Raw genomic sequence first — 19,982 nt, forward strand, 5'->3', positions numbered from 1 at the left:
TATTCCATATGCACACCAATGATAATTCGCTATATTTTGTATGTTTTATTTGTCTTGAATTATGACTGAAAGAAGCTGTATGAAACTATAAACTATGTAGCGTGTTAATATAACTGTAATAAACATGATTTTACTTGGTAAAATGTTGTATTTTTCTGCATAAAAAGGAAAGAATTCCTCAATGTCGAAAATGGGACGTCTTTATCGTAGTTTTATATCGATTGGGTGTGGCGTTACATTTACTTCATTGACACAATATCTGTCATCTACCAAAGTTCAACAAACTTTCTTTGTAGGCGTGTTCTGCTTGCTTAAAAACTTGTCAGCGAATGCCTCGTATTTTTTTATGCTAATTTTTACTAATGTATTGTAGTACCACAAAACAAAATTGAGAGAAATTGCAATATAAAATATTCCATCAAAGACACTTCTCGATGGGCATATTTTGCGGTCTGATTTATTCACTCTGGTGTTGAAAATAGCAAGGATAATAACAAATGACGACAAAGGTGAAAAACATGTTTATGCTAATTACTATTTTACCGCGAGCGACCAGATTGATATTGGTAAGATTCCAGGGACGGCAGTGATGAACCCCAAAACGCTATTTAAGGCAAATGAACACGTGAAGTACACGAAACTGTTTCAAATCATCGTACAAAATACGAATTAAACGTTGTTTACCCTTGATGTAAACTAGAATCACACGCTTTAGATGGTGTCATAATAAGCGAATGGTGAAAACAGTGTTTATGTTATCAGAAATTGAAGACCTCAAACATACATTTGCACTAAGTAATTTTTTGATTGCTCAGTGAATTTAGGTCTAAATATCCAAACATATTTTAGTATAAGGCAGTAATAATAATAAAAATCACCAAAAAAACAAACAAGAGAATGTATGTCTAAATATCGGTTTACTCCACTAATCTAATTGACCGATCTTGGAGAGCATATTACTAACATCTGGTTCTCATCATCGGCAATAAAATGTCTTTATTCTGTCTATTTCTACGTTTAACAAATTTTATTTCAAACGAATCTTAGCCTATATCTTGAGAATTTTACTTGCTATTCATATCGAAATAGAACTTGGATGACATTACATACTCATTTGCATGAATTCCTAATTTGAAGATGATCTGATAAAGAATGCTGAGTTACTGTAACCACAAGAAGATTTTTAAGCGAAATTTCATAAAATATCATCGAAATATTTTTGGAAGGGATCGGATAATACAACAAGAACATTTCCTCCTCGGACAGCCTGAGGGTAAAAATGACGTGTTCTCATCAGTGTGTCGTCCATGTCCCATCTCGCCCATAATGCATTGCACTGTGACGTAATCCAAGAGCTCAAGTTACCCAGGGTTGTGGTTTACGACAAAGTTGGGTAAATATTTACAAATGTAGATATCAATTTAACCGATAGGTTGTGAACCTTAGGCTAAAATTTATTCAACACTTTTATCTTTCTCCAGCAGCAGAATGGAAAATTATTTCGTTAATTAATTCAAGTAATTCAAATACATTAGTAAATCTTGGCAAGTTTATTTTCTTTTCATTACAGAAATGCCGAAAACTTATGGAATGACTGGAGAGGGTTTATTTATTTATTTTCAAGAATATTTAATATTGTATATGTAAGGCCCATGGCCTATAATACTGAATAAAAATATATACATGTACTGCTACATTTTGAGTTTTGTATTTGAAATGTGTACAGATAAATTAACCGTAAATCACACCCACGGGTTACTATGACAACAATTTGTGGTAAATAATCGATGCATTTTTTCTATCGTTTTTTTCCCTAAACTTTTTGTAGTACATTTATATCTGTCATTCTATGAGGGCGCTGTTGAACTATATTTTTTACGAGACAACAAAAACGATGAGTTTAACGTAAACAGTGAACAATAGACTGACATCGTATTGTTTGTGTGAATTTATGGTGCTTGGACTCGACTGAAACTATTGCGATAAACAATTTAATTTTCAGTAGTTCAGAAGGTTTCTATATTTCATTTTTAAGGTTCAAGCTAACATAACAGACCGTTTCCTGTATCAATACACATTCTTTGCAGGTGAAGGACTTTCTTTAGAAGCGACAAAACATTCTTGAGGAGATCAGCGTACGAACCCAAGGCGTGGACTTTGCCCAGTATCTAGTTACTGTCATCTGTGACGTAATTGCCAAACAGTAACCTAATTAGCATAAATTATGTTGAACACAATATGGCGGCTTCGTATCATTCAAATCGAAACTTTTGATACAAATGCAACAAGAGTGTTCGCGTGATTTCTGTGTGTATTTTATCGATGACGACACCGTAAGAAGGTAGTACCAACCAGTGTCGAGCCATGTCAACGGAGCTGGTGGCTGCATGCGGCAACCTGAGTGACGAAATCACGAAACAAGGTAAGATTTCGCGCAATGCTAAATCGCTACCGCGAACGAAACAATCAAGGCAGTGTTGATTCCGGAAATATTATTTACAATGTTGACACACGGAAGAAGCTTTACACTCGTTTACAGCGTTCCAGCGGCCAGCTGATCGGACCGTGTTCGGAGATTGTTTCCTAGACTCGGGCTTTAACAACCACATACAGCTTATGCCATTGTCCGATCTGTTACTACTGTCTGTTTGACTCTCCAGCTCGCTCCAGGGTCACCCATTCATTCCACCATGTCATCGGACGGTATTTTTTGTAATATAATTCATGATCATGTCGACCATTCATGATGCCTGTCATTTGACTATCAATTCAATACGTAATTCTGTATTCTTCACCAGATCGTCCAAACGACGCCAAGGAGAAAAGCAGCAAAAGCACCAGCAAAATAAAGAAATTAAAACGGAGATTGTCCCTGAGTTTCAAAAGATTATGTAAGCATAATAATTTACTAGTATTTTGCGACTACTGTGGAATACTTTATTTTCGCTGGAATTAATTTTCACTGAAAAGATTTTTTGGGCATTTTGTATGGAATTTATTTTCACTGAGTTTAATGTGAAATATAGGAAAAAGTATATTCCCTGGATTTTATTTTCACGGAATCATCCCTTCAGCGAAAATAGCGAAAATAAATTCCAAGCGAAAATAAAGTATTCTACAGTATTCCCCCCGTAGTTTACTTAGTCCCCGACTTGTCATAATTGGTTTTCTTAATGCCCGCTTTTATTGAGTCTAGGGCAAAGGAGAACTCGATATCATGACGTTATTCTGATGTAGACTACAGAACTTTGCCTGTAGGTATATTTTCCGAGCTCCGTTTTATACACCTACATATATATCAGTGTAAATGTCCCCCACTACTTAGAGAACTGTTCTAATACAAGTTGCCGTCTGGCATTTTAATTTTCTTCTGTATTATTTTTTAGTTTTAAAATGGCTTAATAACTTATTGTCAATATGTTGTGTTGTGCTGACACTAGGTTTTGACGGAGATTTATTGCTTTGATTTACTCCCTTACAATTTGACAGTCTTTAGAATAGATCACTCAAGTGTGTTTTGATCTTCACTTAATATACTACGAATTAGTTTAATAAATCAATAACGACTCTAAACTGAATTATACTGTAATATCCCCATTTAAAGTGCACATGTTTAATTAATATGGGTATTTGGACATCCATTTTTTTATTATAAATACTATAAATATTAATTGATGTAAAATTAGGTGTCCTGAAAAAAGGTGAAACTTTTTAATCAAATTGTTTCCCAAAATGGATGTGCAAATGTTGATTTGTAACGTGTCCTGAAAATTACTTTTACTTCGATTTCCACACACATTTTCAACTGACATTCGAATCGTGATGACAAAAAACATGATTTTTTTTCCCTTGGCTTGAGTACAGTGTCATACTTTCACTAATATTTTAATCTTGAATAAAAAAAAAATTGAAGAACTCAATTTATGGCATTAAACTAAATCTTATGTGCTGAGGTATTTTTGTGCGTAATTTCTCGCAATTACTCAAGGGATTTACAGTAATGTAACTATACTTAAGCAGAGTATAAGTATGATAATAAAGATCGATATCGGCTGACTGATGCTGTCGTTAATGTGAGGGAAGATATAAACATAATTTGCAGCTTCTTTGTAGAGGATGATACGTAAGTGACCAAATGTCGGTTTTATTTATTTTAAAATTGATATAGTCTTAATGATTAACCATAATTTTTCACTCTACCTGTCTGTATTGTGCTCATTATATACAAGTATGTAAGAGGAAACAATAATAAGCAATGACACAAAACCGTTTTACGAGAAAGTGACCATTAAAATTTTAACAGCTACTATAGGTTTTATTTCTTCTAGGTCTTCTTTCTTCTTCTAAGTTAATCTTTTCACTCCTTGAAATTTTTTCTCACCAAAATCCTTGTTCATATGTTGGTAAATTTGTTTTAATTTTCTCAATTTTCAATATGAATTTTGAGCAGAATCTGACATTGTTTAGAGACTTTTATCACAATGATGGCATTTTTATCAATAATTTTTATAGAAATGAGCAGATTTGAATGCCAAAGTCAACTTCTATGACATTTTTATCACCATGAATGGAAAAACATGTTCTTTGAAAAAAAATATATAAAAATTTGCCAAATTTCTGCAATAAAAATTACAGTACTAAAAGCTTTAAACGAACATAGTTTTATGGGGAAGTGCAACATGGTTGCTATGGTGATTGTGCAGACTTTCCAGACACTGGAACAAAATCTCTGATTGAAGGCTGTGACATTTTTTTCCACGGTTCAGTTGTTTCAATTAAACTCTACCATGGTTGGTTCAAATGTCAGATAGGGGGGTCGCCACGTTGGTGTCGTAATCATGCCCTTTTGGCATTTCAATCCAAGTGCAGTTTTGTATATATGTGTCTATTGTTGCTATGAAAAAGTTTCTGGTACATGTGTACCGTATTTGTTCTATTAGAAGTGCATAGAAGCCATAGATTTTAAATTTAAATGGCATTAAATGTTGGGATTGTGAATGAGAAACTGCAGAACATGAATTTAACATTTTCACCACTAGTTGCCTCCTTTCATCACAAATTTACAAAATAGTCCCATTTATAATCTGTCACAGCCTCCAGACTTTTCCACCCAAATTATTCTGGACTTTTTACTTATTTTCTTCCATATTTCCGAAAATAAACCCTAATTTTGGAGCAAACAGGCAAAATTTGAGTAAATTTTCAGTTTTTACTCAAAAGAATTTGGTTATTTTAGTCCAAATCTTCTGAAAGAAAGTGTGGACTATAAATAGGATTATTTCGTGAATTTGTGATGAAAAGAGGGAACTGATAGTGAAGGTTAATAATGCAGTATGGTTGCAAACATGTAATTTTTAATATTGTTATTATTAGAAACTCTAAAATGAAGAATACTGTAGAATACTTTATTTTCGTTTGGAATTTATTTTCGCTATTTTTGCTGAAGGGATAATTCTGAGAAAATAAAATCTAGCGAATATACTTTTTTTCCTATATTTCACATTAAACTCATAGAAAATCAGTGAAAATCAGACAAAAAGCCTTTTCAGTGAAATTTAATTCCAACGAAAATAAAGTATTCCACAGTATATTGGATTATGATTTACCATTAACTAAAAACGTTATTCTTGTTGAACATTTATTCAGTCGATATATCTGTTTCAGTTGGTACAATAACAATCACTGTATCTTAGAGTTTTTAATTTTCATTGAACCAAAAGCATGTCATCCTTTGTTTTAAAAATTACAGGCACATATGTTTTAATGTGACCTTGTGCTTGTTGAAACAAATTCTAATAACGGTGTGAAACCTATAAATTTCAATGCAGAGCACGTAGTTATTTCACAGATTACAAATTTTTTTCCTAATATTCCAATGAAAATGTGATACATTGTTCGAACAAAAATTTTAAACTACAACTATTGCAAATATTGCATGCTTATATTCAGTTGTGGATTTATATTCAATTTTCTTGTTTTATTTATTCTGCATTTTGAAATAAAAAATTATTTTGTGAATGCATGTATGTGCTGTCATAGGGAATCATCGACTTATATAACTGGAGTTTTCAATCATGAAATGTTGTCTCATTCAGTGATTGTGTAGTGTAACACAGCTGTTACACCAACCACATTACATGTACATACTGTATTTATATCGTGGATAGTACAGCTGACCTCCCCCTCATTTTCCCCTCTTATATCACTATCACTTTTCAATCATTTGTCCTCAAATTTCTTTTTCCTATTCTGTCACTTGCATTATTCCCATATTCCCTCACTCTCATTTCTCCCCTATTCTCTCGCTCTCATTTCTCTTCTATTCGCTCATGCTAATTTCTCACCTATTCTCTCACTATCATTTCTCCCCTATTCTCTCACTCTCATTTCTCCCCTATTCTCTCACTCTCATTTCTCTATTCTCTCACTCCCATTTCTCCCATATTCTCTCACTCCCATTTCTCACCTATTCTCTCACTATCATTTCTCCCCTATTCTCTCACTATCATTTCTCCCCTATTCTCTCACTATCATTTCTCCCCTATTTTCTCACTCTCATTTTCTTCCTATTCTCTCACTCTTGTTTCTCCCATATTCTCTCACTCATTTCTTCCCTATTATCTCACATTTCTTCCCTATTTCACCCTTTTCTCCCCTATTATCTCACTCTCATTTCTTCCCTATTCTCTCACTCTCATTTCTCCCCTATTCTCTCACTCTCATTTCTCACCTATTTTCTCACTCTCATTTCTCATCTTTTTTCTTACTCTCATTTCTCACCTATTCTCACTCCCATTTCTCCCCTATTCTCACTCATTTCTCCCATATTCTCTCACTCATTTCTCACCTATTCTCACTCCCATTTCTCCCCTATTCTCACTCATTTCTCCCCTATTATCTCACTCTCATTTCTCACCATTTTTCTTACTCCCATTTCTCCCCTATTCTCACTCATTTCTCTCATATTTTCTCACTCTCATTTATGTAGAGACTTAAGCAAACTTTCTGAACAGTTTCCATTGTCCTTCAGTGCTTAGGTTAGTTTAATCACCGTTGGTCATCGGACCATACTTTGACCAACCAAGTATGAACCGAGATATTACCAAGCATTAACTAGGTAATTTTGTTTGTGGTTGGAGGGTGTTGAAGGTGTCATCAGCTGTACTTAGTGCATGTTACATCCTGGTCAAAACTTGTACTTGTGATACCCATCAGAAGAGCACATTGAATTGTGGGAAAATCAATGTTTATCAACTCAAATGTTGCACTACTGCCCTTTAACTTTACTAAGAATAAAACTCTCAATAAAATTGATTATATATAGTCAGTTGGTACGCATAATTACATGTATGCATAAAATGTGTTATTACTTGTATATTGAATAGGTAGTTATAGTAATTATTTTTTTTATATGTAGCATACAAAAAAAGTAGCAGGGTTGTGGTTATTATTATTGCACATATGCTCATCTACCTACATATCTGAATGCAAAATTTGATTTTCTCTCCCATAATGCATTGCACATATGCTCAATAACATGCTCAGTTGAATGCAAAATTTAAGTTTTTTTCCCACAATGCACTGCACATTTTGCTTAGTAACATGCTCAGCTGAATGCAAAATTTGATTTTCTCTCCCATAATGCATTGCACATTTTGCTTAATCATGCTGTTGACTGCAAAATTTGATTTTCTCTCCCACAATGCATTGCACATATGCTCATTAACAGTTGAATGCAAAATTTAAGTTTTCTTGCCCATAATGCATTGCACATTTGCTTAGTAACATGCAAAATTAGATTTTCTTGCACTTTTGACAAAATTTTCAACATTTTGATCAAGACTTGGCGCTAATAAATTATACTCATTTAGTACAAATTATATACACAATTATTAAGAGAATTACTAAATGTTGCTTAAAAATTTTGGCAGGAAAGCTTTTGTCACCCAAAGAGTGCATCTATTATCTCTTTGCTGACTCATCTGAGAATATTACATTGTCTAGGTGATGAATTATTAAAATATTGTTCATTTTAATGTATCTGTACAACTGTGAGTGTGTGTCAATATTGAAACACGAGTCTGTAATAATTACAACAATATTATATTACACTGTGTCAATAGTGACATACCAAAACCATCCACTGATTGACTCAATTGATGCAGCTGATGTCATTAAATGATGAGACATCGGTTGAGTAAAATCATGTAATCCTCAACTCACAAACGTACAATGTATTAATCAATATTTTTTTATGAAGATGGTTTATACATGTTTACCTGCATCTTTTTCTTCTGTGTGCATGTCTGTTGTTTTCTTGACTCGGCTTTTGTCATGAATACCATACTTATTCGGCCTGGTACTCCATATAAGGTTGGTGGTCATCTTAAATTCTCTAATTTTAATGAATATTTTTGTCATTTTTGGTAAAAAGTGATATTTTCAGCTTCTTGTTGAAAACCGCGAGTCCGATTGCTTCAATATTTTAAATATAGGTACAATGTACCTCAGGTAGACCTCTCAGATTTGTTCATTTCGTGATGATATCTTCAATTATCTAATTTTGATGAATATATTCTTGTAATTTTTGGTAAAAAGTGATATTTTCGAATTCTTGTTGAAAAAAGCAAGTAGGACTGCTTTGATATTATGTGTATAATTACTACATGTGGATCTCTTTCAGTTTGTTCATTTTGTGATGATATCTTTAATTCTCTACTTTTGGTGAATATTTTTGCCATTTTTGGTAAAGTGGTAAAGTTTCAACTTCATGAGTGGCATAAAATCCGGAAATTGTTAAATTTCTAGCAATGAAAATTTAAAATTTACAACACATGTAAATATTGTTTGTTTACACAAAATTTTAAAGCATGGTGAACAATGACCTGAGAGTAACGACCATGGTTATCAGGAATTCTGCTCTTGAATAAATTTTTCTAACCAGGTAGCCATATGATAATATGAGGTTATTACACTCAGACAGTACACCATCGCATCTACCTTCATTGCACGTCGGTTGATACTCCCTCTGTACTGTCTTCATGTATACTTTGTAGTATCCTCCTAATAATCTTATTATTATACATCTTTTCCTCCCAGCAATGCATCTTGGGAATGCTGAAATCCAAATGTTTAGAGCTTCTTTATGTAGAGTCTGGTCAAACCCTGATGGCAGCCATGTTTGTTTTTACTATTAGAGGACACTCACGCATGTAATTGTTCCATATTTGTAATTCGCGTTTCCTAATATTGTAAAATGAAAATACCCAGTGCAATACCAAAAAATTACGGCACGCATGGCGTTATGTTGACAGGTATATAATACTATTCTATAGGTGTCAGTGTTTTGGTAACATGTACTTGTAGCCGATCACACACCATTATGAATACAAATAAGCTTCCTTACTCATTACATTACAGTGAATATTTATCAGGAAATCATTTTTTTTTTAGTATGCAATTCGTAACTTATAAAAATCATGGTACACCGTATACTGTATGGTTGATTACAAACAATGCGACGTTTCTCATTTATTCTAGAGTATGATTTCATTCCATCTTTGGGTCATATTTAGTCTGACATTAACACAGAAAAATTTGAAATCCCACGCATGCTAAATCGCGTAATAAGATACTCGCATAATTTAATGCTACTTCAGTCGTTGCAACATCAAAATCTTATCTGGGTTCTTAGGACAGGGAGACACAATGCACAGCGTGTTTCGTATGACATTTCAAATTTATGAATCCTCTTTAAACATCAAATTGTGAGAGATATATCTTGCAGCTAAAATGTTGGTCGCCAGTCAATTATTATCTCTATGAAAATTTTAGTACTTGAGTTAGACTACTAATTTTCATATAGCTAGCCCTGGGACATATATTGGAAGTTTGTGTGCATGAAGAATTTTAAGTTGCTCATCAGTTTCCACGACATACTGTAAAACATGTTGAAAAAGCGACATGCAATTGTGGTAAAATGACGTAATAGCGAAATGTTGATTATGCGAATCTCTCTGGTCATTGTTGATTTCCTGTTTTCACAATACTTGTCTGTCGCGTGCCAAAACAAATGCGCACTTATCACCTCCATTAAAACAAAGAAAAACTGGCAAGTGTAATTAGGAAGCGCCCCAGATTTATATGTTCTGAATTACTGTATACATGGAAGGTACTAACGGAAGGAGCCACGACGCTATTGTTTTAGCTTTGCCCCATGATCGTTTGTCAATGTTTGTTCACAAACATTGGTTCTCGTTACCTCTTAACACCTTCGTACAATGGGTTACGCTAGTCTCGAGCATTCGGTGATATTCGGAGCATGTTCGGAGGCGATAGACGAACCTCGCATGTACAATACTGGAAATGGCGTCTAGTTTGAATGCTGTTGTTTCCGGAGATCTTTAATGAAAAATTGGCAGATATAACTTCGATTGAAGAACAACTGATGAACTATTGTGAATCTTTTTGTATTTGTAATGGTGATGAGACTTAATCAATAATTGCCTGTGACAATAACTATTGCATTATTCAATGGTACCATTGTCATTGCGTGGGTTTGACGCCCGAAACTATTGACATTTTCGACCACCGGGCATCGGCGAACACCACCAGAAAAGATAGTATCAAAAGAAGGGCATGCCTAGACACTTTCTCTGTGATAATATTTTTTAGGAGTCCTTAGGAAATTTTGTTGTAGCCACTCGTAATCTTGTTCTTGTTGCAGTTGCTAATAACTAAAACATGTGAAATCTGTGAAGTCAAACGTTCATCAGTTGAATTCCCAGTTGTGAAATACGTATTTTGACCCTTCACACCTAAACAAACAAAGTGCGCATGTGTGATGACCGTAGTTTTATAATGCGCATATATTTTATGGTCACATTTAAAAATAGACGGGTTTGTATCATATTCCGCTAACTCGTTACTTGTGTATACAATCGCAAACTATCATCAACATTAAAGATGAGCTAGACAATGTCCTAATCAGGATTAACTTGGGTTGAAACAAAAGAAAATAAGCCTGTTAAGAAGCTTAAGTGGCCACTTTAGAGGCATCATGGCTCCTTCCGTTAGTACCTTCCATGCTGTATACAAATCCCCAAGCCTTGGTTATTTTGAATTTATACATTTAATGACATCTTGAATTAGCGAATCAGTTCTCTCGCTAAATTCGCTAAAAAGACATGCTCGTGAAAAAGACATGTTTTACAGTATGATATGATTATTCATAAAAAAAACGTTTATGAAAAAATTTATGTGTTTAATATTCTGTGATGGATGCCTGATAAAATGATAATAATTATATACGTATGTTAAATGTATGTTAAATGGTGAAGTAGCTCCAAACCCCAAATAAAGACTTGACCTGTATGTGCATTCATGCATCTCCAACTGTATCTTAGGCATGCCTGGACCAGTCACATTCAAACTTCACACATATATCATGCATCTATGGTTATATATGCATATCAATTTGTTTCATGACCTGATTCAAGGTGGCCAACTGGTGGCCATTTTGTTTTAATAAATTCTCTTCCAGAATCATATATCTCACATGTCCTGGCCGATCAAAGTTTTTATACACATGTTTCACAGATGCTCATTTATTCGTTTAATGAGCTGATTCAAGATGGCCGAGTGATGGCCATTTTCTGTCAGTGAAAGCAGTTTCGGAGTCTATATCTGACATGCCATCACAGTTTGTGTTCAAACTGTATCCATACATCATGTCTCACACATACTGTATGCTTATACATGTATATTCATCCAGTGATATGATTCAGTGTAGCCGAATTGCAGCCATTTTAATTTTTAAAAATTCTTCAAAATCAAGCATTTCTGCTATTCTGAAACCATGTCTTGGTCATATATGGATGGATTTTGTTCAAACTTGGTACATGCATTAGACATTATGGAACCTTTGTTTCTTGACTTACTTTGACTGATTTCAATCTAAGTTTGTAACTATTATATACATCATATTGCAAACATTATCACACAAACGTTTTTAAGCTAATTTCAGTTTTGTATACTATTGAACCAACAGGGACTCTGTCATATCATATCATATCATGTCATGACATGACATAACTTCTCTATTTATAACTCAACAAATTATGTACAAATCTTCATGAAATTTTTAGGTGATGTTGCCATTGATGCAAGAACCAAGCCATTAAATGTTGGTAGAGAGGTAGATCTAGTTGCCATAGAAACAACAATTGAAGTAATAGTGATATATAAGTATACAATGTAATTCCAAATGTTGAGTTTACAATTTTACAATGGTTAAGGAATCCAATAAGCAAATGTACATGTATAATTTTTAGATATGCTTTTATAGTTAATTATACAACAGTTTTGGAATCAAGAAGTATACTATTTTGTTGACCTTATTTAATTTGTTGATTGGCTGTAAATCCAGAGAATGCATTTAATTATTTATAAAATCTTATTTTTACTTTAAGTCATAAATTTTCTCGAGTCATTTTGTAGCAGTCAAAATTTATCTGTGTTTTACGTCATGGAGTGGTAATGGCTTTTGTGATAATTTGTCCTGATAAATGCCATAAAATTCTGACTGAAAATGAAACTTTTTACAGTATTTTTGCCTTAAATATTTTAATATCATATTTTTTCTCGCCAAAATTTTGGTCCAATTTTTAAAATTTTGTATTGTACTCATTGTGCCATTTGAAGAAACAACACAAGCACCAAAATTATTTTCAGCCATGTTCATATTTAGTATTTGAGGGCACTGTTTGATCCTTTCGGCTCTGACTGAACTCTGGCAGATCTCGGCTCTCGTTAGTCCCCCCCCCCCCCGACCGTGTAAATGCATTGGAGATAATCTTCTGTCAATCAGTGGGAGGAGCAGTAGTTCAGCTCTGATGGAATGCTGCCATGTAAACGTAGCATATAATTTTTAAATCAATATTTTGAATATCAATCTAATCCAAACTCGTTTAAGCAATTAAATTTTGAGATTTGAGTTTTTATAGTATGTAGACTGAATTATGCATATCTGAAAACTTAAAAGTGAGCATAAATCAGTGAGTTAAGTGTACTTAAAATCCACCAATACAATTCATTTTGATGATTAAAATGGGGGAGGTAGCTGATACAGGTTACAGGAAATAACAAATGCAGTTTATGTTTTTACAGAAAATATATATAAATATAATTTTTACTTTAAGTCATAAATTTTCTCGAGTCATTTTGTAGCAGTCAAAATTTATCTGTGTTTTACGTCATGGAGTGGCAATGGCTTTTGTGATAATTTGTCCTGATAAATGCCATAAAATTCTGACTGAAAATGAAACTTTTTACAGTATTTTTGCCTTAAATATTTTAATATCATATTTTTTCTCGCCAAAATTTTGGTCCAATTTTTAAAATTTTGTATGTACTCATTGTGCCATTTGAAGAAACAACACAAGCACCAAAATTATTTTCAGCCATGTTCATATTTAGTATTTGAGGGCACTGTTTGATCCTTTCGGCTCTGACTGAACTCTGGCAGATCTCGGCTCTCGTTAGTCCCCCCCCCCCCCCCCCCCGACCGTGTAAATGCATTGGAGATAATCTTCTGTCAATCAGTGGGAGGAGCAGTAGTTCAGCTCTGATGGAATGCTGCCATGTAAACGTAGCATATAATTTTTAAATCAATATTTTGAATATCAATCTAATCCAAACTCGTTTAAGCAATTAAATTTTGAGATTTGAGTTTTTATAGTATGTAGACTGAATTATGCATATCTGAAAACTTAAAAGTGAGCATAAATCAGTGAGTTAAGTGTACTTAAAATCCACCAATACAATTCATTTTGATGATTAAAATGGGGGAGGTAGCTGATACAGGTTACAGGAAATAACAAATGCAGTTTATGTTTTTACAGAAAATATAATGGAAAGTTCCATTTACTGTAAAAAATAAGTTTTTACACTTTACAGATGAAGCAAATTGCTTATTATATTTTTATAATATATTTGATATTTTGTGTTTAAGAATCAAAATTGGAAATTGTGTACAAATTGCAACATTGGAAATGCCTTGTACGCTTACAAAAAATAATATCCTTGTACAAATTACGGATGAATAAAACGGCTGATTAGGTATGGATCTCTGTTAGAAATATTATTCTTTTCACCACAAGTTCCTTCTTTTCATCACAAAATAGTACTGTTCATAGTCCGCACTTTCCTTCAGAAGATTGGATTAAAAATAGCCAAATTTTTTGAGTAAAAACTGAAAAGTGACTGAAATTTTGTTTGTTGGCTCCAAAATTAATGTTCATTTCAAGAATTATTGACGAATATAAGAAAAAAGTGCAGAAAAAGTTTTTACTTTATGTTAATTCAGAGAAATGCATTTTATGCCTTAGAATTGTCTTTCTTTTATAGGATTTATTTTCTCAATTTATGTATCAAGTATAATTAAGATAATCTCTAAACAATAGAAAGAAATCTTAGCATTTTCTGGAAACAAATTTGGATGTACTTAAAGGTACTTACAGTGTCTATGACACAAACTCTTCCAAGTGGACGTGAATGCGTTTCGCATGAGAGCATTGCATAGTGCATATACTAAGAGTAGTGCAAAGTATTAAAACGTGAATATCATTTTAATACAGTGGGTTAGCGATTTTTATTTGTAGAAAATGTTGTTTTCTGCAAACCCCTTCATTATTATCAACCACGCAATATAAAACATGTACAAAAAATAAGAGAATTTTCAATGTTTTTTGTGTGAAAATGAATCAAACATTCTTGATTGAATATTGTATATTTAAATTTCATATTCATTATAATATGAGTTTATGTATCAAGTATTTTAATATTTGAAAGTCAAAACGTCATATACTAATTAGATATAACATTAAATTTCGAGAGTTCCCTTTCTGAATGCATAAAAGCTTGAATATTTACTGAAATTATTCATAATTATAGAAAACGTACACTACTTACTAAAGGTGAACATGAATAAAACAATCAGCACTCAAAAATGTCCAGGTGTAGCTACTCATCGCCAAGTGGTACCTGTATACTACTGTTAATTTTAATTTTATTCACTACCACATCTACTTACTCAACACTGCTTAAAGCATCCATGAGACAGACGTCTTTTTGTATCAGATTCGTTGAAGGTTACTGTCATGGTCATAGTGAACGTATTCTACCAGCCCCCGTTCAAATGAGGAGGGGTGGTTTGCATCTCATTCCAGAAAAAAAATAATGCGACTTTATTTATATTTGTATTGAGATTATTCAATACCACAAGAAGATATTTTCATATTTAATATTTATTCGTCCCCGTTCGGACGAATTCCGAAAACAGGGACTTATAATTCGGTCTCCGTCCGTGCGTTTGTGCGTCCGTCCGAAGTCATATCTCAGAATCCCTTGGACCGATTCCGTTCATTCTTTGCATGTACTTTATACTTTATGTGGGACATATGCACATGCAGTGGTTTAGCGATTCGATTCAAAATGGCTGACTGGCAGCCATCTTGTTTTTTGAAAATAGTTTATTTTGGACATGCTTTGGCAGTTTTTTTTTCAAACTTGGTACATAGATTATACATGTTAGGATACATGTTCATGACGATTTATTTCACAATTGGATCAAAGATGGCCGACTGGCAGCCATCTTGTTTTTTGAAAATGTCGTATTTTGGACATGCTTTGTCAGTTTTCATTCAAATTTAGTACATAGATCATACATGTTAGGATACATGTCCGGCCGTCCGTGAGTTTCTGAGTCTGTCCGTCCGGCCGTTTGTCTGTCTGTCCGTATGTCACTCTGTCTAGAGTCATATTTCAGAATCCTTTGGACCGATTCCGTTCATTCTTTGCATGTGCCTAGTACCTTATATGGGACATATGCACATGCAGTAGTTTAGCGATTTGTTTCAAAATGGCCGACTAGCAGCCATCTTGTTTTTTGAAAATATTTTGGACATGCTTTGTCAGTTGTCATTCAAACTTGGTACATAGATAATACATGTTAGGATACATGTTCATGACGATTTATTTTGCAATTGGATCAAAGATGGTCAACTGGCAGGCATCTTGTTTTTTTGTTTTTTTTATGCGGTATCTCTTTATGCGTGCTCTGTCAGTTTTCATTCAAATTTGGCACATACATGTACTTTATACATGTTAGGATGCATGTCCATGACAATTTGTTTCAAAATCTGGTCAAGGATGGCTGATTGACAGCCATCTTACTTTTTGGCCTTACTACTATATTTCCACAATTTATGTATCATTTTCATTTGTATTGGCACATACATCATACATATCAGTGTGTTTCATAATCAGATCAAAGATGGACGAATAACAGCTGTTTTTATTTTTGGCCATATTACTACTACACGGAACACGTGTTTTGATGTAAATAAACAATCTGTTGTATACGCCACTTGGAACTCAAGTTTCAAGGACAGGCTCGCGACAACCCCTCTGCTTTAATATGATGAGCACAAAGAGAACTTTCCAAAATTTAATTGGGACTGTGTCATTTTCAATGACTTGTTAAATATATGCATTAAAATTTATTTAAATTGACAAAATATCGGAAATCAAAACAAAAATCAAACTTGTTCTCATTCGACTGTATGTGGTGCATTGTACACCAAATTACAAAAACAAATTTACATGCATGAGGTAACACTTTTTTTTGTCTTTAAATGCTTCAATTTCAGGAGAGACTAAAGCTGGGAATGCTCGTGATTGGATGATTTTAAAATTGTGTTCGCGTTAGAACGACATTTCATGAAAATCTCTTACAAAAATCAGCAAATTTCCATATCCCGCAAAATCATGAAAATTCATCTTGATTAGATTCACTTTTATTTGTACTTTCCTTTATACTTTATATATTTTTTAATTATATCTGTTCAATATTTGAGAGGATCTTCATATAGGAACAGATCAAATCAAAATGCACTGTATTATTTGCCTGTCACATATTAAAAAAGTCTATTGTCGTTCAATAATTCGTACTTCATCATCTAATTTTCCATGAATGAACTCTTGCGTATTTCGTACGTGCAATTATTTCTCAACGCCTGTATTCAAATACTGGAAATTAGCATCTCATTTCAGCGCTAAAAATCCTAGTAACATAAGACGCTGAAATATTAGGATGAATATTTGAAACATATTCTCAGGTCAAAGGTTGGATATTATTATACAATATCTATGCTTGAAATATGACATCAGGCAATCTTAGGAATGCTCCTTACTAACTTTTTCCAGCATCTTTCTTGGATTCAGGAATGATTTCTGAAGAAGAAAATAATTGTTTCATTGAACTCACTATCAACATATTTTATTTATATGTTATTTCTGTAGTTATTATAGTTTAAATAACAAATAATTAATTAACTGCAAAGCACATAATTGAAGGTGTCTGTCTGTCTGTCTGTCTGTACATGACATGACATATCTAACTTAAACCACTAGAAACTAGATATAACATTTTTAGCTACTGTAAAATGCTTTATTTTCGCTGAAGGAATTATTCAGTGAAAATAAAATCCAGCTAATATTCATTTTTTCCTATATTTTACATTCAACTTGTCAAAAATCAGTGAAAATAAATTCCATACAAAACACCCAAAATATCTTTTCATAAAAATTATTTCCAGCCAAAATAAAGTATTATACAGTACATGGGTAGTCTGACTACAACACGTCTGCCTTAATTTACATTTTACCTTTATTGGGTGTTTTGTCATTTGCTCATGAATATTTCAACAGCATAGAAGGATTAACGTCATTACATAAATTTTTGTTGTTGAACAAACCGTATTCCCAATAGCTCGTCCTTAGAGACGCTACCTGCCTTGATTGCTGTCGTGGGTTCAACCGCTTTGGTTAATTTTTTCTATAGCTATAGAAGAATTTTATCTCGTCATCATCTCCAGATGTTGTCGCTTGGCTGAAGCTACACAGTCTATTCACCAACAGACTTTCTCGCCCAAATTTTTCTGTACTTTTTTTTCTTATATTCTTCAATATTTCTAGAAATGAACCCCAATTTTGAAGCAAACAGACAAAATTTGAGTCAATTTTAAATCTATTTTTGTCCTAATCTTCTGAAGAAAGGTGCAGACTACAAACAGGACTGTTTTGTGAATTTGTGATGAAAAGAGGGAACTGGTGGTGAAAATGTTAAAACTTGCAGGGTCTGGTCTATATAAAAAAAAAAGTGTGCATGCAGGTTTACATGTTATTCAAGATCTGCAAAAATGGCTGACAATTTCTATGAAAATACGACCATAGCGATTCACACTCTGCATATGATTGTAATAGTTTACAATCTACAATAGAAACACATATAAACCCAAAAATCATTAAAACATCCCTTATTTTTGACCATAGAAACACCTCTGTAATTTACATACTGCAAAATACTTTATTTTAGTTGGAATTGATTTTCGCTGAAAAAACTTTATGGGTGTTTTGTATGGAATTTATTTTCACTGATTTTTGACAAGTTGAATGTAAAATATAGGAAAAAAAGATATATTCGCTGGATTTTATTTTCACTACATCATTCCTTCAGCGAAAATTAATTCCAAGCGAAAATAAAGTATTTTACAGTAAGTGAGTTACGTAATCATTTATAGCATACATATATGTCTGCTAATGGAACTCGTGGTTTTTTAGCTCCATGGTCTGCTGAAAATGGGCATAATATGGATTCAATCCCTAAAGACGTTGCTCCCCCATTCTACCCCATTTCCTGGCTTGTAGCATTTACTGTTTGGTGCGTAAACTGATTGGCTGTTCCTGTTTTAAATGCCCATACCTTATCACAACAAGTTGTCAGTGTTTTCCCCAATGACTTTTAGGGTAGCAGGCCGCTACTCTGTCATTTCTATGCTGATACTCTTTACAGCTTGCCCTCGCAACTCTGACAGGTTGATCGCGACTTGACTGGTCTACCAGAAGTCAATTCTTGTCAACCTGTTTTGCTCATTTACTATTGTTGGTGCTAATACATTAAATATAATACAGCACTGATACTTGGCAGGTGACTGACAGAAAGTTGATATTCTCTTTAGGGCTTTAACTAACTCGCTATGAAACAGCCTTTACACAGGTTCAATTATAATTGTAACCAAAAGATATTATATCATATTTTAATGAAGTAATAAGTGTGTATACAGTAAATTTAAATTCAAATTAGTATGCAAATTAGCCACAGCTCTGAGACAGTTTTTCTGGAGGGAACACTAGGAGCCATAATTTACATAAATTAAGTTGTGACAAGCAAATATAAATGGGAAGATGTTGCCATGGAAATCAATTATGCTCCCATTTGGTGGACTTTTTTTAATTTTAAAAATGGTTGAAACTGACTGCTGGTTGATTAATTTATGCTTCTCATTAAAAAAAAAATCTCTTGAAGTTGCACTTTGAGAATAATAGATGTATTTAGGACACTCCCTGCTGAACACCTCCACGAATAATTGAAATGAAAAATAACAGTATCAGCAGGCAATGTATTAATTAACCATTTCCCGTTTACTGCGAGAATCACGCGTTTTACATGAAATCAAATGTAAAAACAGGACAAACAAAGGTCATAGCTTCGTAGTGGCAACAAACCTCACATGGGATTCGACAAACGTGAAAGTATTTTGGGAACATTTCCATGCTTAATAATGTGCTGTACACATTTGATGATAGGCAATTTTGATGAAGTAAGGGTATTCGGAAGCAGTATTCTCTGTCGAAGATCGGCCGGTCGATGTGAGTTACGAAATAAAGAAATTCAAGTTCAAAATTAAATCTTTTGATTTTTGCAGTAGACGTTCGACGCGCTTCTTTCATGTAACTCGCGAGATCTCGCAGTTGAATGGAAAATCACCTATTAGTGTTTTGGTACAGTACATTATGTATGTTTCATTACGTCATACAAATCCAAACGAAATACAAGATATATATCATTAAATATATATTGA

At 33.4% G+C, this 19,982-nt stretch overlaps 1 protein-coding gene across 3 annotated transcripts in view; it reads left to right on the top strand.

The window, feature by feature from the left end:
* The first annotated feature begins 2,190 nt into the window (after window positions 1-2,190).
* LOC102801058 (cyclin-dependent kinase 14-like) overlaps window positions 2,191-19,982 on the top strand; it is a 103,349-nt gene continuing 85,557 nt past the window's right edge. For 2 of the 3 annotated variants that reach the window (XM_085496017.1, XM_085496018.1), the window contains exons 1-2: window positions 2,191-2,422; window positions 2,799-2,891. In XM_085496017.1, coding sequence (XP_085352143.1) covers window positions 2,365-2,422; window positions 2,799-2,891 — 151 coding nt within the window. In that variant the 5' untranslated portion in view covers window positions 2,191-2,364. Of the gene's footprint in view, window positions 2,423-2,516; window positions 2,704-2,798; window positions 2,892-19,982 lie in introns of those variants that run through there. The other variant, XM_085496019.1, reaches the window with a different exon arrangement.

This window comes from Saccoglossus kowalevskii, chromosome 22 (assembly GCF_978046115.1).
Source record: "Saccoglossus kowalevskii chromosome 22, keSacKowa6.1, whole genome shotgun sequence".
NCBI lineage: Eukaryota > Metazoa > Hemichordata > Enteropneusta > Harrimaniidae > Saccoglossus > Saccoglossus kowalevskii.